The 26816-nt window shown below is 35.4% G+C and overlaps 14 protein-coding genes across 14 annotated transcripts; 6 read left to right on the top strand and 8 right to left on the bottom strand.

Annotated features, from left to right (window-relative positions):
• Positions 1-96: 96 nt before the first annotated feature.
• NDAI0D02340 (uncharacterized protein) lies at positions 97-1539 on the bottom strand (the record flags this gene model as incomplete). Its single annotated transcript, XM_003669743.1, has 1 exon — positions 97-1539. The coding sequence occupies one exon, from the start codon at positions 1537-1539 to the stop codon at positions 97-99; it is 1443 nt and encodes a 480-aa protein (XP_003669791.1).
• A 1021-nt stretch (positions 1540-2560) lies between these two features.
• On the top strand, positions 2561-3826 carry NDAI0D02330 (uncharacterized protein; the record flags this gene model as incomplete). The annotated part of the gene is made up of 1 exon (XM_003669742.1): positions 2561-3826. One exon carries the CDS (start codon positions 2561-2563, stop codon positions 3824-3826), a length of 1266 nt encoding a protein of 421 aa, XP_003669790.1.
• A 781-nt stretch (positions 3827-4607) lies between these two features.
• On the top strand, positions 4608-4919 carry TRX2 (thioredoxin TRX2; the record flags this gene model as incomplete). Its single annotated transcript, XM_003669741.1, has 1 exon — positions 4608-4919. One exon carries the CDS (start codon positions 4608-4610, stop codon positions 4917-4919), a length of 312 nt encoding a protein of 103 aa, XP_003669789.1.
• Positions 4920-5064: 145 nt separating this feature from the next.
• SER2 (phosphoserine phosphatase) lies at positions 5065-6006 on the bottom strand (the record flags this gene model as incomplete). The annotated part of the gene is made up of 1 exon (XM_003669740.1): positions 5065-6006. The coding sequence occupies one exon, from the start codon at positions 6004-6006 to the stop codon at positions 5065-5067; it is 942 nt and encodes a 313-aa protein (XP_003669788.1).
• Positions 6007-6381: 375 nt separating this feature from the next.
• CIR1 (Cir1p) lies at positions 6382-7194 on the top strand (the record flags this gene model as incomplete). Its single annotated transcript, XM_003669739.1, has 1 exon — positions 6382-7194. One exon carries the CDS (start codon positions 6382-6384, stop codon positions 7192-7194), a length of 813 nt encoding a protein of 270 aa, XP_003669787.1.
• Positions 7195-7336: 142 nt separating this feature from the next.
• Positions 7337-7684, bottom strand: MVB12 (ubiquitin-binding ESCRT-I subunit protein MVB12; the record flags this gene model as incomplete). The annotated part of the gene is made up of 1 exon (XM_003669738.1): positions 7337-7684. One exon carries the CDS (start codon positions 7682-7684, stop codon positions 7337-7339), a length of 348 nt encoding a protein of 115 aa, XP_003669786.1.
• A 510-nt stretch (positions 7685-8194) lies between these two features.
• TDA10 (putative ATP-dependent kinase) lies at positions 8195-9085 on the bottom strand (the record flags this gene model as incomplete). The annotated part of the gene is made up of 1 exon (XM_003669737.1): positions 8195-9085. One exon carries the CDS (start codon positions 9083-9085, stop codon positions 8195-8197), a length of 891 nt encoding a protein of 296 aa, XP_003669785.1.
• Positions 9086-9464: 379 nt separating this feature from the next.
• ADE3 (trifunctional formate-tetrahydrofolate ligase/methenyltetrahydrofolate cyclohydrolase/methylenetetrahydrofolate dehydrogenase ADE3) lies at positions 9465-12311 on the bottom strand (the record flags this gene model as incomplete). The annotated part of the gene is made up of 1 exon (XM_003669736.1): positions 9465-12311. The coding sequence occupies one exon, from the start codon at positions 12309-12311 to the stop codon at positions 9465-9467; it is 2847 nt and encodes a 948-aa protein (XP_003669784.1).
• A 561-nt stretch (positions 12312-12872) lies between these two features.
• YCH1 (phosphatase YCH1) lies at positions 12873-13367 on the bottom strand (the record flags this gene model as incomplete). The annotated part of the gene is made up of 1 exon (XM_003669735.1): positions 12873-13367. One exon carries the CDS (start codon positions 13365-13367, stop codon positions 12873-12875), a length of 495 nt encoding a protein of 164 aa, XP_003669783.1.
• Positions 13368-13794: 427 nt separating this feature from the next.
• ELP2 (Elongator subunit ELP2) lies at positions 13795-16182 on the top strand (the record flags this gene model as incomplete). The annotated part of the gene is made up of 1 exon (XM_003669734.1): positions 13795-16182. One exon carries the CDS (start codon positions 13795-13797, stop codon positions 16180-16182), a length of 2388 nt encoding a protein of 795 aa, XP_003669782.1.
• Positions 16183-16389: 207 nt separating this feature from the next.
• PMT6 (dolichyl-phosphate-mannose-protein mannosyltransferase PMT6) lies at positions 16390-18636 on the bottom strand (the record flags this gene model as incomplete). The annotated part of the gene is made up of 1 exon (XM_003669733.1): positions 16390-18636. One exon carries the CDS (start codon positions 18634-18636, stop codon positions 16390-16392), a length of 2247 nt encoding a protein of 748 aa, XP_003669781.1.
• A 579-nt stretch (positions 18637-19215) lies between these two features.
• NDAI0D02230 (SNG1 family protein) lies at positions 19216-20790 on the top strand (the record flags this gene model as incomplete). Its single annotated transcript, XM_003669732.1, has 1 exon — positions 19216-20790. One exon carries the CDS (start codon positions 19216-19218, stop codon positions 20788-20790), a length of 1575 nt encoding a protein of 524 aa, XP_003669780.1.
• Positions 20791-21652: 862 nt separating this feature from the next.
• On the bottom strand, positions 21653-24136 carry YPP1 (Ypp1p; the record flags this gene model as incomplete). The annotated part of the gene is made up of 1 exon (XM_003669731.1): positions 21653-24136. One exon carries the CDS (start codon positions 24134-24136, stop codon positions 21653-21655), a length of 2484 nt encoding a protein of 827 aa, XP_003669779.1.
• An 876-nt stretch (positions 24137-25012) lies between these two features.
• Positions 25013-26620, top strand: SNG1 (Sng1p; the record flags this gene model as incomplete). The annotated part of the gene is made up of 1 exon (XM_003669730.1): positions 25013-26620. The coding sequence occupies one exon, from the start codon at positions 25013-25015 to the stop codon at positions 26618-26620; it is 1608 nt and encodes a 535-aa protein (XP_003669778.1).
• Between the last annotated feature and the right edge of the window lie 196 nt (positions 26621-26816).

Raw genomic sequence — 26816 nt, 5'->3', positions numbered from 1 at the left:
CTATCATGACGGAATCTTCATGACAATATTATATAATAAAAAGCCTTTTCGAATTGGAATATATATGTAGAGTAGGGGTCACGTTGATATAGTAAATTAGTTGTCATTAGATACCGTTGTTGTCATGCTTTCTTCTTCTCCTTCTTGTTCATCGTCAGCGCCGTTAGTATTATGTTGAATAAGTTCGTTTCTATCAATATTATGCGGGATATTATTATTATTATTATTACTGTTATTACCATTGTTGTTATTATTAACCGGGGCGTTGGCCGATCTATCAGTGAGGCTTGTCGGAGCGTCATTGGTATTTGTCAAATTAATCAATTCATCATGTGCTGGAGTAAACAATTCCTTCTCACTAACCCATCTTTTAAACCAAACCATGAATAGTGGATGTTCAAAGACTTCAATTGGTATATGAGCCAAGTTAAACAATTCTGATAATTCTACATATGCCTGCATATTTTGCATCTTTTGTAAATCATGAGCCATGGAGAATGATTCCACTAGTGGTTTCACGTTAGCTAAAGTCTTTGTGGTATATGCTTTTTTAAAAAGTTCAGAATTATGATTTAAATAATGTAAATAATTATTTGGATTTATTTCTATGTCATGTTCTAATCTTAGATGGTCTTTACATTTACGTGCTTGAGTTCTACGTTTTATTGATTTACTACTCATTTTGATTATCTTGTTACAAATCGAGGAATCTTCATTTGTATTATTGGGATCATAAAATTGACATATTAAATTATCTGAATAACGATCTTCAGCGAAAATGAATTTGGCAAAAGTGTTTGCGGATTTTTTCTTTAGAGTTGTCTTTGATGGTATTATTAGTGATAGTCTTTTAGAAAGTGATGAAGGGAATGTAGTCAAATGGCTAATATCTTGTGATAGCATAAGTTGTTGCGGATCATCTTCTTGAACATTAGTATTATTAGCGTCATTATTTTGCTGTGATAATAGCGAAGAGACGTCATTATGTACAGTTGTTAGAGATGAAGAAGAATATCGCTGTATTTGTTCTTGATGTGGGAGCTGCAATTGTTGTGGTTGTGGTTGTGGTTGTTGCTCTGGCACTTTATTGGCAAGTATTGGCAAATTGGATGAAGCATTTATAAATATACTTTTCGGTTGATTAGAAGATGCCCAAAGATATGGCAGTGTTTGCTGCTGCTGCTGCTGCGCTTGTGTCTGTGCTTGTGCTTGTGTTTGCGCCTGATAGTGATGGCTTTGTTGTTGCAGTTGAGATTGATCTGGGCTCTCCTGTTGTACTAATTGTTGTCTATTGAGAAGTTGACTATATTGACCATTATTGTTAAAGGAAAGATTTTGATATCTATTTAGATTCATATTATTATTACCATTATTATTATCCTGTGACGTGAAGACAGGTGACATATTATTTGGATTAAAGGTTGATATATCATCGGTTCTGAATTGCTGCTGATTATTTGATGGTATTCGATTAGAAGGAGTAGTCTTTGGATCAGCATTCGAAGACATCGTACTGAATTGATTACTATAGTCAGACATTATAGATATGCCTATGTCTCGTCTTCTTGAATTTTTTTGAAAAAAGTAGGTTGAAAGTAGTAGAATATTGATTGTGTCCTGATCCCAAATAGGTGTTTATCTGAATAATTTCTTTAGGCGTACAGTATTGTATGAGGAGTCATTTATGATTATATAATATTAGTAATAATATTCGTTACCATAGATATCTATACCTTATACTGATATCTAATACCTTATAAATATAAATATATACATATATATTTATATATAGAGCTGTAGATATATTCTGTCTACGTGTCTTTCTCTCACTCTTTGAAATTTGTTTCGGATTCCGTGTCAAGATGTCAAGTTGTCAAGTTGTCAAGTTGTCAAGATGGTTGACACTCAATCACTATATGTAGAGAGGTCCGGGCACATGGTTGCAGTGCGGAAATATACGTAGAAACTGGGAAGATATGATATAAAGAAGCTTGAACATATATAGTATATTATATGACAGTCCTTGCTAATGAATCTATTAAAACAATGTTCACAATATTATAGGTTACTAATCCCGGGGATGTTTTCCTTTTGGCCTACGAGAACTGTGACAGCCCTTTTTAAACTGCAAATGCGGCAAGAAAGGCATAAATCTAAATAAAGTATTATAGTTGTAGGAAATCCTCGTGAGAAAGAGCTCATAGAGGACGGTGTTCTGTTTTGTAGGAACACTATCGACCTTGTTATATATGAGTTTGAAGAGGTTACATAACAAGAAAGAGAATAGAGAAAGTCATTGCCCTCAGTTGCTAGCGCCGCTATTAACTGTTTCCCAAATCTTGAAAAAGTTGCAGAAACTGAAAAATTTTGAACAAAACAACAACAAAATAAGAGAGATGACTTGAACTAATTCGGATACGTTTAAGTAGAAAGAGAGTGAGAGAGAGAGAGAGACTTGTAGGTGTATTGGATAACTCAATCTCATTTGTAGTCGATACCAGTCAATACATACGACTTACTTCAACCAAGGTAAAATATATAGAACAACTCTCGAATTACGATGCCCAGAGATCCATTAATTGGTATTGTTGGTAAACCTTCCAGTGGTAAATCTACCATGTTGAACTCTTTAACAGATGCTAATGCTGCAGTGGGTGCATTCCCCTTTTGTACCATTGATCCTAATCAAGCCACAGGGTACCTGGAGGTGGATTGTGCATGTTCTCGATTCAAAGACACCGAGGATAAAGGTGAAAAGATGATGTCACTTTGTAAACCGAATTACGGTTGGTGTGATCATGGTAAGAGGCATATTCCGATCATGTTACTTGATGTAGCTGGGTTAGTTCCTGGAGCACATTCAGGTAGAGGATTAGGGAATAAATTTTTGGATGATTTGAGACATGCAGATGCTTTAATTCATGTGGTAGATGTTAGTGGTACTACTGATTCAGAGGGGAAGAATACTAGAGGTTATGATCCGTTGTATGATATTGAATGGTTACAAGATGAAATTAGGTTATGGATAGAGGGGAATTTGAAGAAAAGATGGGGGTCTATTGTTAGAAGACATACGGCGACGAAATCTAGTATTGTTGATACTTTACAAACTCAATTTGGTGGGTATGGTTCCCTTGCACCAATGGTTCAAAGAGCCCTAGCTACTTTGAAAGGGTTGCCCCCATTAGAATCATGGGACGATGAATGGATTACTAAAGTGGTGAAAGCATTCATGATGGAGAAATTCCCTACTGTGTTAGCATTAAATAAAATGGATCATCCTGATGCAGATAAAAATGTTTCAAAGATTATGTTAAAATATCCAAACACAAAGGCAGTACTGACAAGTGCCATTACAGAAGTTTTCCTAAGGAAATTGAAGAAACAGGGGTTTATAAAATATGAAGAAGGTACAGAATTTATAGATACATATGAAGATGATCCAGAAAATTTGAAACCGTTGGACGAGAAATTGTTGAATAGAATTGAAAATATTAGGGATTTAGTTCTTTATCGATTTGGGTCTACTGGTGTGGTACAAGTGTTGCAAGCAGCAGCTGGCGTATTAGATTTAATTCCCGTGTATACGGTTAAGAATATACAAACGTTCACTGGTGGTAATGGTACCAATGTGTTTAGAGATTGTTTCTTAGTGAAAAAAGGTACTACTGTTGGTAAAGTGGCACGTTATATTATGGGAGGTGAAGTAACAGTTGCGGCCATTGAAACTGTTGGTGGGGTTCGTGTCAGTGAAGAAAGTGAAGTGTTGCCGGGGAAGAATGATATTTTGTCATTTAAATTAGCACCAAAAAGTACAGCCGCGTAGACTGCGTACCTACCGACGTAAATCTTCATACGTACGTACGTATAAGACTGCAAATTTGTAAGTTTGATTTATTCAATAGAATATTATAGAGTCAATATACAAGATATGTGCTTTAGTAATAAGATTCAGTAGATATATTATGAAACATATAGTTACAAGTGCTTGTACGGAGGTGCGTACCTACCCAGGTGGGACGATATTATATGATAGAATATGTAGTCTAGCGAGACGATTAATAATGTATTCTTCCTATCAACTGACCATCTGAGAATAAAATGGCGAACCGCCCAGTGCAATTACTTAGTTAGTCAGAAACACATCCCGCAGACCTTTCCATCCTCGAACGGGAACCAGAACGGGAAACGAAAACGGTTTGATTATTATGCGGGTAACACCGGGAGCACATTATTACACAGAAATATTTCGTATTACGTAAATGCCGCCCAAAAAAGAGCTCCTCTTCTCTCACCGTATGATTCCCTTAGTAAGGAATTTGTTTCTTTCTTTCGTCTCTCTCACAGTGGGGACTCACACAGAGAGCCAGGTGTCCCGCCCAAAGTCTCTCTATGGCCGGAAGGGGGGCCCCCTGTCTACAGCTTACTAAGGGAGAGAACTTCACAGAAGCCTTCCATTTTTCAAGGGAGGCAATTCGTGGGACTATAAAAGAACAACGAACGATAGATAAGTGGCAAATGAGTGTTTATTTCCCTAATTCACAAGTACAAGAGATACAAACTCAAACACATACACACATACACATATACACACACACATATACACAATGGTTTCTCAAATTAAAAGTGCTGACGAATTCGAAAAAGCTATTAACCAAGATAAATTAGTCGTCGTCGACTTCTTTGCCGTCTGGTGTGGTCCATGTAAAATGATCGCTCCAATGATTGAAAAATTCGCTGAACAATACCCACAAGCTGATTTCGTTAAATTAGATGTTGACGAATTATCAGAAGTTGCTCAAAAGAATGAAGTCTCTTCCATGCCAACATTAGTCTTCTTTAAGAATGGTAAGGAAATTACTAGAGTTATTGGTGCTAACCCTGCTGCTATCAAGCAAGCTATCGCTTCTAACGCTTAATCTACTTAATTAATTCATTAATTATAGAACAATAAATATATATATCCATTTATCATGTATACTCTTTTAATACAATAGCGTTCCCTTTAAAATGAAAAATCAATCTATAGTTGTTTATATTGAATAATAATCATACATATGTTTTCTATATAGTTGTAGTTGTAGTTGTAGTTGTGGATTTGATCTCATCATCAGTGTAACCTAAGATATATAACACATCGCGTAAAGAATCTGTATTCAATTTACATGGTGCTACTTCTTGAACTTTTGGTTTAGCATTCCATGCAATCCCAAACCCAGCTGTTCCCATTGCAGGTAAATCATTACCACCATCACCAACCATACAACTTTCTTCAATCTTCACATTGTACTCTTTACACAATTGTTTCAAAGTATCTGCTTTACATTGACCATCCACAATCTCTCCAAGCACATTCCCAGTCAAATTCCCATTAGAATCCATCTCCAAAAGATTAGCCTTTGCAAAATCAAATTCTAATTGATCCTTAATGAAAGTAGCAAATTGAATAAATCCACCACTCAAAACAGCCAGCTTACAACCCTTTACCTTTAAAAATTGACATAATTCCTTAACACCATTAGTAATACGTAATTGTAACTTAATCTTATCATATAAAGTATCGATCCTCAACCCAGTCAACAATTTAACACGTTCCCTTAGTGATTCCTTAAAATCAATCTCATTATTCATAGCTCGGTTTGTGATTTCACGTACTTGGTCCTCTACATTCGCATACGAGGCAATTAATTCAATGACTTCTTGATAAATTAACGTGGAGTCCATATCAAAAACAAACAATTTCTTGTTTTGACGGTATACGTCGTTATGTTGGACTATAACATCGACATCTTCAAATACGAACAGAGTCTTCAAAGCACTCACAGGTATCATGGTATGTATATAGATATCAAAGGCTCTCACTGAGAGGGTCTTTGTGTCAATGACTGTGGATTCATTTATTTGATTTTGCAAAATTCCATTGATTGATTTGAAAATGGTGGCATTGTCTATGGTGGCGCCGTGAGCAATACACGTTAAGACGATGTTAGATTCTGGGTTGGTCATTTGGTCTCTGGATGTCCTATTCTGGGGAGTGTATATATTTTGGATAGTTGTATTGGAAGGCTAAGGATCCTTCTGATCTGTTCTCGTCTGTTCTTGTTTTCATTGTTCATAAGTACATAGGTGGTTCTCGCTAAATAATGAGTCTTCGAGAAAATTGTCAAACTGGAAAAAAGTAACAAACTCTTCGGAGTGTAAAGAAAAACAGAGTCGGATTTTTTATTCCATTAAAGGAAAATAGATATAGCCAAGTTCGACAGAGAGAGAGAAGGCAAAAATATATCCTCGAGGACAAGTAAACCCGCTGAATAATCACCAACAAAATCTGACATCTACACATCAAGCGTTTGCTAGTAGATTAAGTAACTTTGCAAAAAAATGTCAAAACAGACACTACGTATCTTAACGCCAATCAAAAGGGTCCTAGACCCACAATTAAAACCACGTATAAATGAAGTAACCAAATCATTAGATTTAAAAAATTTGAAATTCAGTATAAACCCATTCGACGATATTGCTATTGAAGAATCCTTAACTATCAGGAAAAATCTCTCAAAGGCAATCCCCGTTTCGACCCATGCTGTCACTATTGGATCCCCTAAATCTGAGAGTATCTTACGTACTTGTCTAGCTAAAGGCGTTGAAAAGGCAACTTTGATTAAACATGATGCAAAAGACGATGAGGCTTCATCATCGTTTGAACCACTGATTATTGCCAAGATTCTGAAAGAAATGGTTAAGAAGGAAGATATCGGATTGGTTATCATGGGGAAGCAAGCCATTGATGATGATTTCAATAATACGGGACAAATGTTAGCTGGATTATTGAATTGGCCACAAATTACTAACGTAACCAAATTAGAATTCCTTGACGCAACTGGTGATCAATTGAAAGTTAGAGCTGTGAGGGAAATTGACGGCGGGAATGAAACTCTTGTAATGAAATTGCCTGGTCTAATTACTGTCGATTTAGGTTTGAATACTCCCAGATATGTGAAATTACAAAATATGATGAAGGCGAAGAAGAAACCTATTGAAATATTGGATTTAAAGGAGACTTTCCCACAAGTAGATTTGACTTCGAAATTGGAATTGAAAGCCGTAGAAGAACCGGCCGTTAAGAAACAAGGTATCATATTAAATTCAGTAGATGAGTTGATTACAAAATTAAAAGAGGAGAAAGTGATTTAACTACTACTGCGAGATAGCCGCAACAAATATTATATATTCTCAAAGATTATTTTCTTATAAAAACTATGTAAATACAAAAAGAAAAAAAAAAAAAAAAAAGGAATAAGCACAAACTTCAACCGTACGTTCTCTTATAGTTTTCCTATCCCCTCTTAGATGGAGACAACAATGTACTTCCCATCATTCCGGGTGGTTTTGTCTTCAAATATTTATCATATAACCAATTATCAAATGATTCGTTAGATTTATCATGTTGCTCGCAAGTTTTTACTAAATTATCACATTCTTCATACCATGGTTTAAACATTGTCTCCGTAGGTTGTAATTCATTATATTTGAATTCAGGAACTTTCATTAATTGTAATGTCTCCTTGGGGAAGTCTTCTCCATATTTATTATAAAGTGGGATCTTTCGGAGTATTTCTTCCACTTTTAACGTATTACACTTTGTGTTATTTCCTGTTAATTCATGACTTTTGTATTCTGACATTGTGTGAAACCTAATTAATTCTCTAATTACGTTTTTGCAACTAAGAGGCCTGATATCTAGTCATATTTGCCTGTCTTATCATCAGACTTCCTTTCACTATTAAGTTCTTCAGTTAATAAAGGTACTTATTTACGCTACTTATTCCCTCTTCTGTTCGTTTCCAATTTGTTTCCATTAGATAAGTATTTCCCATTGAACAAAAAGTTGCGGAGTCTAAAATGACAGAAAAGAAAGAAGTGTTCATTCAGACAGATAAATAACTAAATCTCAAGGGAAAACAATTCTACTTAAAATTGAATTACATACATATTTGTATTATATGGATATCCTATACAACAATTTATTGTTTAGTAAACTGTCATAAAAATCTACTATTTCTAGTTTCTCTTGCCTTTTTTTTCATTAGTTAATAATTGTCACTCTAAGTAACAGCATTGTCATTAAAATATAATATTGTCTACATGTTTGGTATGACTAAGGCGTGATGATGTATGGTACAGGGCTTTTCGCTTATTCAATACATCTCACTTTCGATGAATATACTCTTCGATTTATATCCAATCCAAGTGTAAGAGTAGCCACAGAACCTAATTTTTCACCACGCACAAGATTCTCAAAATACAGTTGATAACTCGGATAGTATCTATCAATAAATGCCTTCACTTGTTCATCTGTCATCCCAGATCCATTTTTGGCAATGGATGCATGCTCCTGTTGTTTCCTCCACTCATATATATTATCAATATTATCTGCTGCAAACACAATGGCCAAGGAATTTATTTCTGGGTTATTCCACATTAAATCACTGTACATAAACAATTTGGCATTTACATCAGCCATATCACCCTTTAACAAGTCATTCTCTTCAAATGTTTTCATAATAGGTTCAAACCCAATAAACCAACCTTCAAGGATGAAAATATCAACAGGAGCATCCATTACAAGATTATTCTCAGATCTATCACCTTCACCATTATATTTAGACTTATCATACTGAGGTAAAATCAATTTGTCTTGATCTTTATTATTACCACGTCTTTGTTGAATCGCATTAAGGCAATCATTCAAAAGGCTCATATCATGAGTTCCAGGCATTCCTCTACCTTGTAATAATTTATTCCTAGGATATTGTTCATTTAACGCAAGTTGGTCCCTGTGAGTCAGATAAAAATCATCAATGGATACGTACGCAATCGTCTTCTTTCCCACGTTCCCCTCTCCTTCTCCGCTGTATTTCTTCAGTAAATGTTCATAAATTATCTTACTGGTATAACTTTTACCTGAGCCTTGTGGACCTGAGAAAAAAATAAATAATGGATCTCTGGTCCCCGTGGCAAACCATTGGGGGATATATTTATCTAAGAATTCATAACAATGTTCGATTACAGTCATTTGCGGCATTATTAGCTGTTTTTAGTAGTAATATTTATTACCTGGTTTCTGTTCCTTCAATTTTCAAAATGGTTAATCGACCTCCTCCTGATAAAATTTAGGTCTCCTATCACTGATTGCTCGTTCTCAAATGTTCTGTATCATATTCCAACATCTTTCTAAAAGTTTTATAGTGTATCCCCTTAGAATAGATATACTCTCGTTGTTTTTCCCCACTAGGTGTCGTCGCACTGTCTAATTTACGTCCCTCGCATCACCAGAATAAGAAGTGCAACATAATATAGTTCGAACAAGTTGAATCAATTTTTACTTTTCAATCATTCAAGCTTTCATTACATAAATAAATACATAAATACATATATATATATGTATTTTCTTTTACAAGGGACTAAAACATACCTTCAATTTCACCATCATCATTAACTTCAATGTTCATGAAACCACAATGTGTTGGTAAGCCAGGAATGGTTTGGATTTCAGCAGCCAATGCATATAAATAACCTGCACCAATGGATGCTCTAACATCTCTAATCGGGAAAGTAAACCCAGTTGGCACACCCTTTAATTTAGCATCATGCGATAAGGAGTATTGTGTCTTAGCAATACAGATAGGTAAATTACCAAAACCTTGCTTAGTGTATAATTCAATCTTCTTTTGTGCTTCTGGTAAAAATTCAACATCTTTAGCACCATACATTTCTTGAGCAATTGTTTCAATTCTTTCTTCCACAGTTTGTCCCTCAGTTTTATACAAGAATTGGAAATCGTCATTGTTGGTCTTTTGTGTAGCTTCAATAATACCATTAGCTAAATCAACAGCACCTAACCCACCTTCTTCCCAATGGTTGGAAACAATAGCATCATATGCACCTGCCTTTAAGGATTCTTCCTTAATAACCTGGTGTTCCGCTGCAGTATCCGTGGACATTTTATTAATAGCGACAATAACGGGTAAATTATATTGTCTTGCGTTAGAGATATGTTTAGCCAAATTAGCACAACCCTTTCTTAACATATCAACATTTTCCGTTAAATATTCAGCAGGCAATGGAGCACCGGCTTTAACTTCAGCACCACCTCCGTGAACTTTCAAAGCTCTCACAGTAGCCACAATGACAACAACGTCTGGCACTAATCCTGAGGAACGACACTTGATATTAATAAATCTTTCACCACCCATTGTGAAATCAAACCCCGCTTCAGTTATCACATACCCTACTCTTTCCTTCTTCAAACTTTCAGTTAAAGTTGGTTCCACACCAGCCAATTTCAAAGCCATCTTATCAGCAAGAACAGATGATGCACCAATAGAAATATTGGCAAATGGACCTGCATGGACAAAAACAGGAGTACCTTCTAAAGTTTGCATAATATTTGGTTTAATTGCATCTTTCAATAAAGCAGTCATGGCACCAGCACAACCGATATCTTCACAAGTAATTGGTTCACCTGCTTTGGATGCACCAATAACAATCTTACCTAATCTTTCTCTCATATCAGCCAAGGAATTAGTCAAGGCAAGAATAGCCATACATTCCGAAGCAACAGAAATATCAAATCCTGTATGTCTAGTGAACCCACGTTCAGTTGGAGCTTCACCAATAGTAATACCTCTCAACATTCTATCATTACAGTCAACAACTCTTCTCCAAGTGATGGTTTCTGGATCAATATCAAGACGTGCAAATCTAGTAATTTCTTCTTCAGTTAAATCATCTGGGTTAGTCTTGTCAATACCTAACTTCTTTAATCTTCTTAACATTGATGGAGTGAACGCTCTGACGCCCTTCTTTGCTGGGACTAATCTCTTATATAATGGACCATCCTTTTGAGTAGATTCATGGAACATTCTTGTATCAATTGCAGCAGCCAATAAATTATTCGCAATGGAAATAGCATGGATATCACCAGTGACATGTAAATTGAAATCATCCATTGGAATAACCTGTGAATAACCACCTCCTGCTGCACCACCTTTGATACCAAATGAAGGACCCATACTTGGTTGACGAACATTAGCGAAAACAGTCTTGTTTAAATGTGCTCCAAATGCTTGAGCTAACCCAACAGTGGTGGTAGATTTACCTTCACCTAAAGGAGTTGGTGTAATACCCGTAACAAGAATATATTTACCATTTTCCCTATCTTGTAAACGATCTAAGACATCTAATGAGACTTTACCCTTTGTGGAACCATATGGTTCAAATTCAGATGGTAAGATACCAGATTCTAATGCTACTTGAGTAATTTCCTTTGGAGTTTGAGCTCTTGAGATTTCAAAATCAGCTGGAACTGGTTTCAATAGATTTAATTTCAATGGTTCGAAATTCGTTAATTTACCATTGTTAGCTAATTCACGTTTAGCTGCAATCAAAGTGTTTTGCATTAACATAGCTACTGTCATTGGACCCACGCCACCTGGGACCGGGGTAATCAACTTAACATATTTTAAAGCTTCATTGAATTCCACGTCACCAACACATTTGAAACCAGATTTCTTAGTGGAATCCTCGACATAATTAGTACCAACATCGATAACTACACAACCTTTTTTATTATCTTTAAACCATTCACCTTTAACGAATTCAGGTCTACCAATAGCCACAACAACAATATCAGCATCCTTCAAATAAGAAGGGATATCCTTCGTCTTAGAATGAGTAATAGTCACCGTTGAATCCAAAGATTTCAACAATTCAGCCACAGGAGAACCGACAATATCAGATCTCCCAACGACGACTGATTTCGAACCTGCAATGGTAACGTTAAACCTTTTCAATAATTCAATGACACCCTTAGGAGTACAAGGTAAGAAATCAGGGTTCCCATTCTTCTTATTCAATTCTCCGATATTCATTGGACCGAACCCATCCACATCCTTGGAAGAAAGTACCGCTGATGTAATACGATCCTCATTGATATGCGATGGTAAAGGTAATTGAACGATGATCCCATGAGTTTCAGGATCTTCATTTAACTTCACGACATGCTTATATAGTTCATGTTCAGTGATGGATTCTTCCAAATGAATGAAGTTGGCAATAATACCAGCTTCTTCGGCGGCTTTACATTTCATACGGACATATGTGGCAGAATCAGGTCTGGTTCCGACCTGGATGATGGCTAGGTTTGGTTTGAAAGTTGGGATTTGTTCCTTTAGTGAGGTGATTTCTTGCGAGATTTCTTCACGGATTACTTTGGCTGTGGCCTTACCATCTATTAATTGACCTGCCATTTTTCGAAAGAGAACTGAAGTGTGGTTTATGTAGACTACAGAAAAAAGGTATACAATTGAAAGAAAAAAAAGAGATGCAAATTTTATATAAAGTCAAGATAGCATCTTCATTTTGTAGGCAGCAAAATATAAATAGAAAAATTGTTCTTGTTCATCGAGGTTTAAGTGACTCCTGTTGCTGTTGATTCAGTTGATTAATTATTTTCCACCGCAACCGCTCAATTAATTTCCCTTTCCGGTACAAACGAGTTAAAAACTGTGGAACTTTGCAATGAAAAACTATGCGAGCAGATGAGATGTGGTCGATGGATGTGGATGGGTCCTTGGCAGAACTCTTTTCTGGGCACGGGATCATGCAGTGAACCGATTGATATGGAGACCACTTATTCAATCAACCATATATGTATGTTGTGTCCTTGTGATTAAATAGAATAAAGATCAATATCTATATAAATATACTTTATCATAGTTTTTTTAAATGGCAAACCGTTTAAAACCAATTGAATCTTCTCGAAGATTGTCGAGATGCTTGTAATTATACGTTAAGGAGAATTGTCATATTTACCATCCCCATAAACTAGGTTCGTATCCTTCAGTAACCGAGTCATCTTCACCATATTCATCTTGCCAATGGTTAAACCCTCCTCTAAGCACCCAGATCTGTATATGTTCTAACTCTCCATCATTCAAATGTCTTAATAATTTCATTGCCGCTGATGGACCACGCTGTTGAGATTGTGCACAATGAAACACAGCATTTATAACTGTTTCATCCTCATCGACATCAGATGTGGTTGCACTCTTCTCCTTTAGTTTACTCTCCAGGCGCTCATTCTCGAGACGTTTCTTCAACTCATCGAGTAATATAAGATTATGCGACAGTTCTTTATAAGGATAATGCCAGCTTTGAAAAATATGGCCACCAATATAATCAGACCCACGAACATCGATCACTTGGAACGGTTGCCCAAGTGAATTATGCCCTTGCTTCATCCATCTGTATAATTCAGAAGCGTCTACGTATTTAATGTTCGCTACAGATCTTCTTCCATCCATCAGGTCTGTACGTCTAATCGATAGTATCTATTTCTCGATTTATATTCTTCTAATGAGAACCTTTCTCCAAATCCCTCTTGATGGAACAATATATAATACGAACGCTTATTCATTCCATCCAGCATTAGATGACCGTTGGAGGTCTCACTGTATTTCCCTGTCTCTATATACCTCCGTACACGTGACCTAAAAAAATTTTGTCTTACTTAATCATTTTTCTAGCATTAACATAAAAGTGAAAAATTCCAGTATTTCCAAGTAATGCTAATGGGTATTGAACGGGGGTATCTGTGTGGCAAGGTACATTCGTAATAAGACTAGTTATAGTTAGTTAAGTAATCTTACAATTTAGTACTTGAGTTTAGTTTGTTTGTACTTACTGCATTTACTCAGAGAAGAGCAACAGAAAGGGACTCACAATCAAAACATGTCAATCAAACAAGAGGCCATCTTCATCGGCGCCAACAGACAAAACCAAGTAAGCAGCTACAACAAATCCCTCAACATCGTAGCATTTGGTGCCTGCAACACAATCGCATTATGGGACCCCTTAGATCCCTCGAACCATGGTGTCATTCAAACTTTGAAAGGTCATGAAGCAGACGTGACCTGTGTTAAGTTTATCCATGGTACACCCTTTATGATCTCTGCTTCCGAGGATCACCACGTTAAAGTTTGGAAAGTTACTGATAACGTATGGAATTGTGTGCAAACTATCCAACATTATCAGAATACTATCGTTGCCTTGGATGTCTTGGAAGATTTGTTCGTTGTCGGATGTGCTGATGGGAATGTATCCATTTGGGTTCGTGAAAATGAGTTGGATACTTTCGTTATGAGTCAGGAATTTATAGTGCAGCAAGGAGTCTTGCCTTTATCATTTGCTTTGTCTAACGTTACAGATAACAAGTACTTGTTGGCTATTGGTGGTACCAATGTTAATGTTTTCATTTATTCATTTGTGTTTAGTAGAACCCAAGGCGTAGATGCCATTCATGATTGTAAATTGGCCGCGAAGTTAGAAGGTCATGAAGATTGGATTAAATCAATGGCCTTTCGTCATCAAGAAACTCCAGGTGATTATTTATTGTGTTCTGGTTCTCAAGATCGTTATATTAGACTTTGGAGAATTAGAATTAATGATTTGATCGAAGAACAAGATGATGAAAATGATGAAAATAAATTGGAATTATTAAACAATAAACAATATAAATTCCATGTAGCAGATGACCTAAAAGTTTGTATCAATTTCGAAGCATTGATCATGGGTCATGATGATTGGATTTCTTCATTACAGTGGCATGAAACACGTTTACAGTTGTTAGCCTCCACGGCAGACACAGCGTTAATGGTATGGGAGCCGGATGAAGCCTCTGGGATTTGGGTATGTGGATTGAGACTAGGTGAATTATCATCTAAGGGTGCCTCAACCGCAACTGGGTCAGCTGGTGGGTTCTGGTCCTGTCTTTGGTTTTCTTCTGAAGACAATGTCGACTATATTTTAACAAATGGTAGGACGGGTTCTTGGAGAATTTGGAAACTTACTGATAATAATCAAACTTGTGAACAAGAATTAGGTATTTCTGGTCCAATAAAGGAAGTTACTGACATTGCATGGGCTCCAAATGGAAAATATTTACTTGCTACATCATTAGATCAAACTACAAGACTTTTTGCCCCATGGTTGTACAACGCCGATAAATCAAAAAGATCTACAATTACCTGGCATGAATTTTCAAGACCCCAAATTCATGGTTATGATATGATTTGTGTAGAACCAATAACAAATACGAGGTTTATCAGTGGTGGTGATGAGAAGATTTTAAGATCCTTTGATGAACCTAAGGGGGTCGCCCAAATCTTGGATAAATTTACAGATATAAAATTAGATACTACGGCTGTTATGCCAGAAACCGCATCTGTGCCAGTTTTAGGGCTTTCAAATAAAGCTGATAATCCAGATGATAGTGAAGATGAAGATGACGACGAAGTAAATCATGTTGGAGAAGAAAAGAATATTGCTACATCCGAATTAGTTGAAGGTATGACCACTCCTCCAAAGGAAGACCAATTACAAAGACATTTACTATGGCCAGAAATTGAAAAATTATATGGTCACGGTTATGAAATTACATGTGTTGATGTTTCTCCAGATGGGAAATTCATTGCCTCAGCTTGTAGATCAAATACTCCGCAACATGCTGTAATTAGGATATTTGAAACAGGAAATTGGTTAGAAGTGAAACCAGTATTGGAATTTCATACTCTAACTATAACAAGATTGGAGTTTTCTCATGATAACAAATATTTGTTATCAGTTTGTAGAGATAGACAATGGGCAGTATGGGAACGAACAGCTGATGGCAAGGGATTTAGTTTGAAATATAACAACGTCAAGCCACATTCTAGAATTATTTGGGATGGTGATTGGGTTCCAACAGAATTCGGTACTGCATTCATTACTGGATCAAGAGATAGAACTATCAAAATGTGGAATTTTGATGAATCTAAAGACGATTTTATCTTGGAAAATTCATTTAAACATACCAAACCTGTAACTGCGCTCTCCGTTTACGATTATGTCGTAGATAAAAAGATATTGGTAGCTGTCGGTTTAGAAACTGGGGAAATCTTCGTTTATAAATATGACTCAGAAGACGGATTCCAACTTGTTCATACTTTAGAAGATAGCATAACTCCAGCAGGGAAAATTACTAGATTAAGATGGTCAACTGCCGACATGGACAAGAGAATGTTATTAGGTGTATCGAGTAACGATAGTTCAGCACGTATATATTCTATTCCAAAAGTTTGATTAACCAAGTAGCACGACAGCTCGCTGATATGTGTTTTTAATAGCATAGAACTGAAGGCCCTATACTGGAACAATACATAATGGTTATAAAAGTTAGAGGCATACTGATAACTTGAGGAATCGTTTCCGTGAGCCTCCCTTCATAAAATAATAGTACACTTTTCTCATTCTATTGCTACTTTATAGTTTATGTAATATTTAATTATTTTAAATTATAATATCCCACGATGGTAACCATTGTAAACGAAGGTATTGAGTTAATGGACCATGTAGCCCCTGACAAATTGGAGCAAATATTATGTATACCCATATGCAGCCTGTCGCCAATATTATAAATGCTGGATACTTGATAATAGGATGAGCAGAAACGAAGAGTTGTTCGATTACAAACCCAAACACTAAGATCGCGAAATATAATGCAGGAACGTAGTGGTGAACATACGTAACTCTTCCCATCATAACAAACGGTAAGAAATGCATTATCCAGGAAAAAAATGGGAAGACCCCAGTTATCAATAACTTCCAAATTTGATCTTCAGTTAAATTGATTGTTTGTCTCCCCCATTTGAAGATAATTCTTAGCATCAGTAACACGAAGCCAAATAATGATAAGGTGGAGATCCAAGTATTGAACGGTGATCCCATTAGGTAATATCTATAAGAATCGCGAGACCAACTACACATTCTTAAACCTTTATGTAAAGTAGGCCATTCCCATGGTTCTGAAGCTAGGGGGTCAAACTTATCCTGGTCTGGGATCAATGCACTATTAGATGAGGCCATTGCGAAATTTATAAGGACAAAATCTGTCCAAAACTTAGATTTCGGTGGCAAATACTCTTCAGCGACAGTTAAACGACTATTCCAATGATCCTCTACATTCCACCAAGTTGCTTTGTCCCTTTTGCTCCACGAATTTTTGCAGACAATTTCTGCCTGTTGGAACCCCCATTGAGGATAAGTTAATCCAGTAGATGCAAGATAACAACCTAATTTCTTATGTCTCAACCTGAAAAATGTTGATACTGGGTGTAATATAGTAGGGTCTTCTTTAGGATAGTTAGGATTAGACGAATCTAATTGATCCACCAATTCAATGGTCCAAATATCATTACTATCTACAAAATCATCATCATTGCCATACCCTGAAACTTCGAAATTACCACGGGAAACGTGTGATGGAATTTTATGAGAATGTAAATTATTACGTGTATTCTTATGCACTAATCTAATATCCATACCGTCCATAACATCGCGGATGATAGTATCATTTGGTGAATAATTATGGTCTGCGAAATGGAATTCCCAATTGTTATTCGCATCTGAATGAGCATAACCTGTTACTTGACGTTGTTTTGAACCGTCTGGATAAAGTTGGACATGAGAATGTAATAAATTAGGACTGAGACCATGAGATCGGATAGTTACTTCGGAACCGAACGCGACATTCCGTGGACCAATCTCAATCTTTGTATTTTCTAAATTAATTTGAAATAAAGTGTTCGTTGATGCATCTCCTGTCCCTGATTTATAAAGTAAGGCAAAATGGATCTTAAAGCAAAACATATAAATTAGGAATGGTATGATTATTAAATCTATAATTCTGATTAACCAATGCTTATAGTATTTTACCCTTGATAGATTCTCATCGTGGTGTAATGAAAATAAATCCATTAGTGTATAGATACCGACGACAATTGTAATAAACAGACCAACCCATTTCACAGAGCATACGCACCCCACAGAAATCCCTGTCAATAACATCCATAGTGACCATTTTCTTGTCAATTGCTTCTTTCTCAAAGTGTAAATCTTCACTAAACATGCAAATGTAGTCAAAGTGAAAAACAATAGAATTGAATCTAATAATATAAATTTGGACAATGTAATATATGAATGTTCCAAAGTGACCATTAATGTAACTAAATAAGTAGTTTGCCAACTAAACCCCAAATTTTTGGCAGTAAAGAACGTTAAGGGGACACATAACGCACCAAAAGTTGCATTGAATTGTCTCATGAATTTAAAATTCATTTCTGATGGATATTTTGTATTTGAATCAAAGCTGAAATGACCATCAAAGCCGGCGAGATATTCACTCAATGCGACTAACATTTTACCCAATGGCGGGTGGACATCATGATAGAATTCATGTGTTATATAATAGGAACCGAATTTACCAAAATGAGCTTCGTCCCACACTACGTGATTATTTTTGTCAATATTTTTGAAACGAAGGTAGAATGAGAGAATCGTGAAGAGAGCAGGGCTTGCAATTGATGTTATTCCTCGTAGATCAAACCTTTTTCCCATATACATTTTGGTCTTAACATATGTCTCATTGGAATGTTTTCCAATGTCGATATTATTCGTTATAACAGCATCTTCATTGCTTGCTCTCTTCCTGAGTTTATTTTCAATACTATGTGATTCAATTCCTGTTGAAGCAGACATAAGGAAATTGTGTGTGTAAGCTTCTAGAAAAAGCTGTAATGGGTCAACAAAGAGTAAAGAAGAAGGAATTTGTTATTTTTAAAGCGGATGTAGACTCTGAACGGTTGTTAATTGATTCTTAACTTTTTATTTAGTAATAGTGCAGGTAAAATTTCACTATGGACTATATGTACATAACTGTTACATAACAGGTTAAGTTTTCTCAAAGCAAAACCAGAGGGAAAGTAAACATGGTAGCGCCTCCAAAAAATAATAAATAACAGATTGTTTCCGAGAAGAATCGAACTGAAGAAAAGGCTCTTTTCCCTTTTCGGAAAGACTTCCCGCGGCAAGGAGTTTAAGCAAAAAGAGCTAAAGGAAAGGATCCCGCGGGATCGGCTGATAGAAGTAAACTCTTAATTCCGTTGAGCTTTATTTATTACGTAAAGGCACAGCGTTTACTATAAATATGATTACTCTGGTATTTCAAATCTTGAATTAAACAGTTCGCCACAGATCCATGGCATTTACTGACTGTTTATCTCTCTTCTTACTAATATCTCAATAAAGAATACATCGATTTCAATAAAAATAATAAAAATGAGTTCTGATCAACTATCAGCAGAAGAACCTCCTTCTATTGAAAATTTTATGGGGACAGATATACATGATAGTGTTACTGTTCATAGAGAACTTACGAGGAATAATGCAGAAGTCTTAGCAAGGACGTTTACAGACAATATTGCGGAACTTACGGAGGATCATTCGCAAGTCTATTCAGAAGAAGAAGAGGAAAGGGAAAAAGCGGCTAGTATCATCGAATCAAAGACAAGTGATTTAGTTCCTCTTGAAAGGACGAGAACGACCTTATTTTCTCCACATTTGAAAAGTGAAAGGAAGAAGATTGTGTTGAGGTTTCTTTGGATCAATTTTGTTATAGCTCTGTTTTGTTTCACTGTTTTACCTATTTTTTGGGGTAGTCTTTATGATTCAACAAGATATTTCCATAAAGTTAATTATTTGGCGGTAATACAAGATGAACCTGTAAATGTTAGAGGAGTGACAGTACCCGCTATGGGTTCATTTATTCCTCAGATTATTGCAGAATTGCCGGGTACATGGCACATTTACAATACAACCACTTTCCAAGACAAATTTGGTGTAAACTCCGCAGGGGAAATCGATCAGAAAGTTATCGATGAGATATTCGATGAACACTATTGGTTAGCAATAAATGTGAAGGCCAATGCCACACAGACTCTAGTTGAGTCTTTTCTTGTACCACCCCCTTTAGGTCAAGTATTTAACTCATCTAATTTTTTCGAAGTAGTATATGAAAGCGCAAAAGATATAACTAGTGTTCCATCTTCAATACTAGCACCCGTTCAAGCCTTGGAAACCTACTTTAAACAGATATATAATAGTAGGTATTTGCCTGGTCTTTTCTCTCAATTACCATCCAATTTATCAGATTATAATCCAGAAGCATTGTCATACGCAACAAGTATGTCATTCCACTATTTTGATTATAGGCCTTTCACACCAAGAACTTTATATGGTCCGTTACTAGGTGGCTGCATTTATGCCTTAACCATCACTATTTTCCAGTTTTTAATATTTACTCCATTACATATCAAGATGGCAGGTTTATTATCACCAAAGCATATTATCTTATATAGGTTAGCGATCGCATGGTGTTGTTTCTTTTTCCTATCGTTATTTTATTGCACAGTCTCCGCGATCTTTCAAATCAGTTTTAGAGGAACATTCGGTAGAGGTAAATTTATGGTTTATTGGATGACGACATGGTTATACATGCTTGCAGTTGGTGGTGCTAACGAAAATGTCGCATCAATTATCTTCACATTTTGCCCACCATATTTCGGGTTCTGGGTTGTCTTCTTCGTCATTATTAATATGTCTACTAGTTTCTTTTCAATGGCTTTGAATAACTACTTCTTTAGGTTCGGTTATATGTTGCCGATGCATAACGCCCTAGATCTATATAGAGTAATCTTGGCGGATTTATCAAGAAGTCATATGGGTAGAAATTATGGTATCTTAGTTGCATGGGTCGTCTTGAACACTGCATTGTTCCCATTTATCATGAAATTCGTGGGAGCTACTATACGGAAAAGAGCGGCGGCAAGTAAAACATCAGGGGCAACACATTAATAAATCCGATTCCTTCCGTCAAAGGGTTTATTTACGTTTCAAATATTATAGTTTTGAAAACAAGAAAAAAATAAATATATAGACTCTATAGTTAATACATTATAATATAGCATATCAACATCTTATTTTAGCTTGTCTTTGAACCGACCAATCTCTGAAAGTGGGTTAAGCAAAATTGTGAATTTCTTAAACTACGTAGTTAACGAGGGTAAAACATGAAAGATCCTTACATGGTAGGAGGCTTTTATAAGCTTATGACATATGTAGATTAATGGTTCATAATACCGTTGAATTTATACGTGTGTATACTTGATAAAAACCGGCTCCTCTAGAACGACAAAAAAAGAAATGTTCAGAGATTTTCCAAGAGAAGATGAATTTGTACGCCAAGACTCGCGGACAACTTACGTACACAAGACATTGCTCGCCCCAATTATGCATCATCCGATGGTCTTGTGTGAGTGACCTGTCGGTGTATCAGGTTGTGGTGTCAAAAGGCTTCCATTTTCTCTCAAACACTTAGATGCACTACCAGTTAATTACTTTAAGAACTTCTCACTGTTAGGATAACCCTTTTTTTGCGGAATGCTTATTTATAACCGTTCAAGAGGAAATAGGGAAATAGCTGCTCCGAGAAGTCCAATTCCCGATAAGGTTTGAGATATTTGTTAATGAAGTCTGGTTTTTATGTAACTTTACATTCTTTCTCTAACACATTGACTATCAGTACCGCCCTAGAGATATACTTGTAATGTTTACTCCATATAGTCTACACAATACAGTATCATGAATACGAAAGAGAAAAAAGTTGAATGTAGAGCCTAACCTCTATGGACGAAATCTATCATCTATTCATCTATCTCTAATAGTTACAAAATTTAAATGAACGAATTGGTTTACCCTCTTCCAATTTAATGCAGTTCAACAACGCCTGCTTGTACTCTTTATCCTTATATTTTTCATAAACCAATGATAAGTACCACCAAACTTCCGGTGAATTATATGCCTCAATTGATTTCAAAGTGGCGCATTCCAACAAGAGCTTCAATCTTGCGATACCTGCAGATCTATCAACATCAGTAACAAAGATCTTATCATCATCATCATTATCATTATCATTAGCTTGTATAGGTTTTGTGTACTCGATGGATGGATAAAGTCTATAATAATCCTGTATGTCACATTCCTCTGGTGATATGGATTCTGGCAACGCCATAGTCGCAAACCCAACCATAGCATCCACATTACATTCATCATAATATAATACATTTTCAAACTTCTGTAATGCATCATTGCATTTGTTTTGATTCAATAAATAGTATCCTTCCGCTAAATCAATGTTTAGATTCTTAAACTCAGTTTTGATCTTGGTTGCCTCTTTGATAGCGGCCAAGGCATCCATCTTATGATCATCCAGTTTGATATAAATGTTCGAGACGAATATCCAAATCATTTGTAAAAGGTATTCTTTCCTTAAGGTAAATTTCACAGTTTTCTGTTCAATTTCATCAACAGTACTATCATTGAATAATTCATTAAAGGAAGTGAATAATTCTTCAATCATATCTAATGCATCAAGCGCACCGAAAATTTCCTCCACTAGGGTGATTTGAGTCATTTTCAATTGAATAAATTGCCATTTTTCCAGCCAAGTGAATTGTTTCTTTGCATCTGCGTTGTTCTTCTTTCGGTCTTGGTCTTGGCCTTGATCTTCTAGAGTAGATACCATGGCATCTATTGCTGAATTTACAATTCTGTATGATTTTTCTTTATCTTCTTCGGTGGAATAGCATAATGCTAAGAGATGCCAAGCTTTAAAATGGAATGGATAAAATTCGAGGATTTCATTCTCTAGAAATTGAATACATTGATCTATTTTATTTTGTTGTGATAAGACGTAAGCATAGTTGAATTTCAAATCCATTTTGTTTGTTGTAGAAGTTTGTAAATTCATTGCGTTTATTAAGTGTGATGATAATTCGTTAGATAACAATTTTGATAAATCAGTGGATTGAATTTGGTATAAAGTTTGCCACGTCTTAGACAATTTTGTACTAATTATATGTGGTAATTTCAGTTTTGAATCACTTGTTATCTTGCTGGTATTGATATTTGTCATGTTTATATGATTAACGTATGGGAATTTGTAAGTTGTGTAGAAGTTTATTACCATTTGGTTCAATTCATTGATACAATTGTTATAGTCAAATAAGGTATCTATATTATCAACTTTAGTTGTGTTTTGTAGGATGAATAAGTAGGAGCTAATAAGAGATAATGGATCGGTCAATTGATTATTATTTAATTCAGATTGCTTTTTTGTATATTTCACGACGTTCATAAAGTTTAATATCGATTCCTTTTTATTCTTAATCAAGGAGAACAGAATCATTGCGGAATGAGCTACGGGTATACTTTGGAATGTGTTTCCCATGGATGATATTACAAAATTTTCCCATTGGTCTATTGAATGCTTATCTATTGTTTGGCCGTTAGCTATCAAATTAGTTAAATAAATTTGAAAACAAAGATGAAATTGTTCCAAATTTTTGTTATTCGATTGATTTGCGGTAGGGAACTTTGAATTTTGTAAAAATTTGTTTGCTATTTGTAAATAAAATTGATCGAATTGTTTCCCATTCAGTTGTAAAATTGCTATCAAACAAGCCATTGGAGATTCAGATTTCAAGTTCTTTAATATTTGTACAGGTTCTACTATGGTTTTATTTATTCGGAGATCTTGAATAATAAGTAAAATATAATCGAAAATTAAACCCATGGAATTTGTAGGGATATTATTATTAAAAATTCTCAATATGTTTTCATAATAAAATGTATGTCTATCTTTCACAGTGGATCCATGTAGTAATTTACCTTGATAATACAAGTTTTCCAGTTTTAATAATTTAATGAATTCATCATAAATACTAGAAAACTTCCTTTTCTCTAAGGTCTTGCTCAATTTCAATAGATATTTCTGAGCTTTAATTTTATTTTCATTAGCAGTTTCATTTTCATTTATCGATTGTGATTTATGATAGTAAAGGATAGCTAGGAGATTGTAAACGATCAATTGAGCGAATTCATTTGGTTCAGGTGCAACGATTTGGCTAATGGATATTTTCAAAGTGTCATAAAGTATTACACAATCTTTCAGAAGAACTTTCGCTATCGAAGGATTTAGAGCATCTTCTTTGTTTAATGTGTGATAATGCAGTCTAAATTGTAAATGTAATGCCTTATCGAGATTTTCAATTCCTGAATAGAATTCATTTGCACCTACCATACGTGCTTCTAAAGCAAATGCAATAGGAGCTCTTCCTCTACCGGTATTTTTCGTTTCCATTGTCTCTGGAAGATGGAACTACGAAAAGAAAGTGAGATAAATAGTTAATGCTGGGCACTCTAACGTGAAAAAGGAAAAAGAAAGTATACTCGAGTGTCAGAGGAAGGTCAGCGGTAAGCTATATGATCCAGACCTCTCTCGCCAAACTATGTCAAACTAATTTTAATGATGTTGAGAGGTTAGCAAGTCTATGTAGTATATGTAGTGTACGTAGTATCTATTACGTATTATAATTATTATTATTCTATTAAAGAAGGAAAAATGAAACTTCAGGGTAACAGGCACTTGAGGGTTTTATTTAACAAGGTTAGGGTTACTAGCAGATGCCCTTGTATTTTGTATGTTGTATTTGTTTTTTGGACCTGGACCCTGGGAGTCACCAAAGAAGTTTTTTTGTCAATCACCGAAGGGCCCCGGATTTATCCTGGGCATCTCCGAAAACCGAGAGGCGGAAATGACCGATGGATCGAATTTTTTTCCTTCCTTTTCTATGTGCCTGCGTACGGAGAATGATCCTGAGAATCTCAACCGCGGAAATAACATGTATCAATTTCGAGCCTGGGGACTCCAGCCTTACGTACTCCAAGCATATAGTACAAAAGATTCTCAGGGCCAGTTCGTTATGTAAGCAACATAAGGGATCTTAAAGTCCAAATATTCGTTTCGAGGCTTCCATTACAAGATATATATATATATATATATATATATATCATATCACTCGGTTCCTTTTTTGATAGCCTGTACCGTTCTGTTCATCTAATAATATTCTTCCTGAATTGATTACCGAAAGAAAATAAAAGGGAAAATAAACATTAGAGTGAACAAAATCAAGAACAAGAGTTCAATAGGGAGTACATAAAAGATGCTCCACATGCAATGGCAGAGGCTCTTGCAGATAATTATACTACATGCGAGGCAAACACTGCAGACTCTTCTCTAAATGATGAAGAGAAATTTCTAAATGGGAATAGTGAAACTATGAGTAAAGACGATAATGATGAAAATGGTAGTTATCCAGAAGATATCGAAAGTTATAACCCGGATTTTCAAGTTGAAAACGGAAATCTATCTGACGAAGAAACTGTTGCATCTTCTTTCACTCAAAAATCTCAACCTAATACAGGGATTCCCATTACAAGAACTCAAACTGGTTTCTTTTCTTCTAAATTGATTCAACATAGGAAAAAAATAGCATGGAAATTCATTTTATGTAACCTCTTTTTAGCAGTAGTCTGCTTTTCCATATTACCAATATATTGGGGTGCCACTTATCGAACTGCTTCCAACTATCATAAACTTAACATTATAGCCGTTATACAAGAGGATCAACTTAATAATAACAATACTGCCATACCATTAATGACTACTGTATTTCCAACCCTGATTCATTCAGTACCAGGTAATTGGCATATTTATAATCAATCTCATTTCCAACAAAAATTTAATGTTCAAGACCCTTCTCAAATAAATGCCAAAATAAATCATTTGGTTCATGAAGAACATTATTGGATATCTCTAAATGTGAAAGCAAACGTTACTGCAGCATTAATAGATTCTTTATTAAACTCGACTTCACCAAGTTTCAACTCTACAAATTTTTTTGAAGTCGCCTATGAAAGTGCAAGAGATCCTGCCAATTTGAAAGCTTATATATTACCATTAGCTCAAGAAGTTGAAACCTTATATCGAAACTATTATAATGAAGAATATCTACCCACTTTGCTTTCCACTTTATTAAATGCAACAAATAATGGCGATAATAACGCCACTTCAATAGCGACACAATTCAACTCAAAAAATTGGGCGAATTCAGGTAAGATGTTATTCCAATATAATGACTTAGTCTCATTTGATAATAGACTTTTAATGGCGCCTTTACAAGTTGGTTTAATCTATTGTATAATCTTAACAGTTTTCCAACTATCCTTATTTGGTCCCCTACATGCAGAAATGGCGAAAGTCTTAAGACCAAAACATATGATAGTTTATAGAATATTAATCTCCTGGTGTACCTATTTTTTCCTTTCTTTGTTCTTCTGCACAATCTCAGCTATGTTCCAAGTAGATTTCACAAGGGCGTTTGGTAAAGGTGGATTTGTCGTATATTGGATGACAACATTTTTAACCATGATGGCATTGGGTGGTGCAAATGAGAATGTGTTGAGTTTGGTGTTGATCTTTTTTCCACAATATTTAAGTCTGTGGCTAATTACGTGGATTATCACGAATATTTCTGTGACTTTTTATCCTATGGCTTTAACTAGTTATTTTTATAGGTACGGATATATGATGCCAATTCATAATGCTTTTGATATTTATAAGGTTGTTCTTTTGAACGTGTCAAAGCGGAAGATGGGGAGAAACTACGGTATCTTAGTTGCATGGGTCGTCATAAATACTGCTTTGTTCCCATTTGTTTCAAAGATTGTGGGTTGGAAAATTAAGAAAAATATGGCTGCTACAGCTTCTCAAGTTAAGAAATAGAACTGGAGAGGTAAAACATTATGACTTGCACAAGTTCATAAACGCGATATACTAATATTCATTCCTTACCGAATATCTGGTATATTTGGTTGAAGTCAGTAGTGCAGTTTCCACATCTATATTTAAATATTATATATATTAAAAAAATGCATCTTACATACATGTTCCTTTAAATTATTCTTCTATTCTATGAAAA

The sequence above is a fragment of the Naumovozyma dairenensis genome, chromosome 4 (assembly GCF_000227115.2).
Source record: "Naumovozyma dairenensis CBS 421 chromosome 4, complete genome".
In the NCBI taxonomy this organism is placed as follows: domain Eukaryota; kingdom Fungi; phylum Ascomycota; class Saccharomycetes; order Saccharomycetales; family Saccharomycetaceae; genus Naumovozyma; species Naumovozyma dairenensis.
Note: the sequence above shows the minus strand (reverse complement) of the source record. Positions and strands in the feature narration are given on the sequence as shown.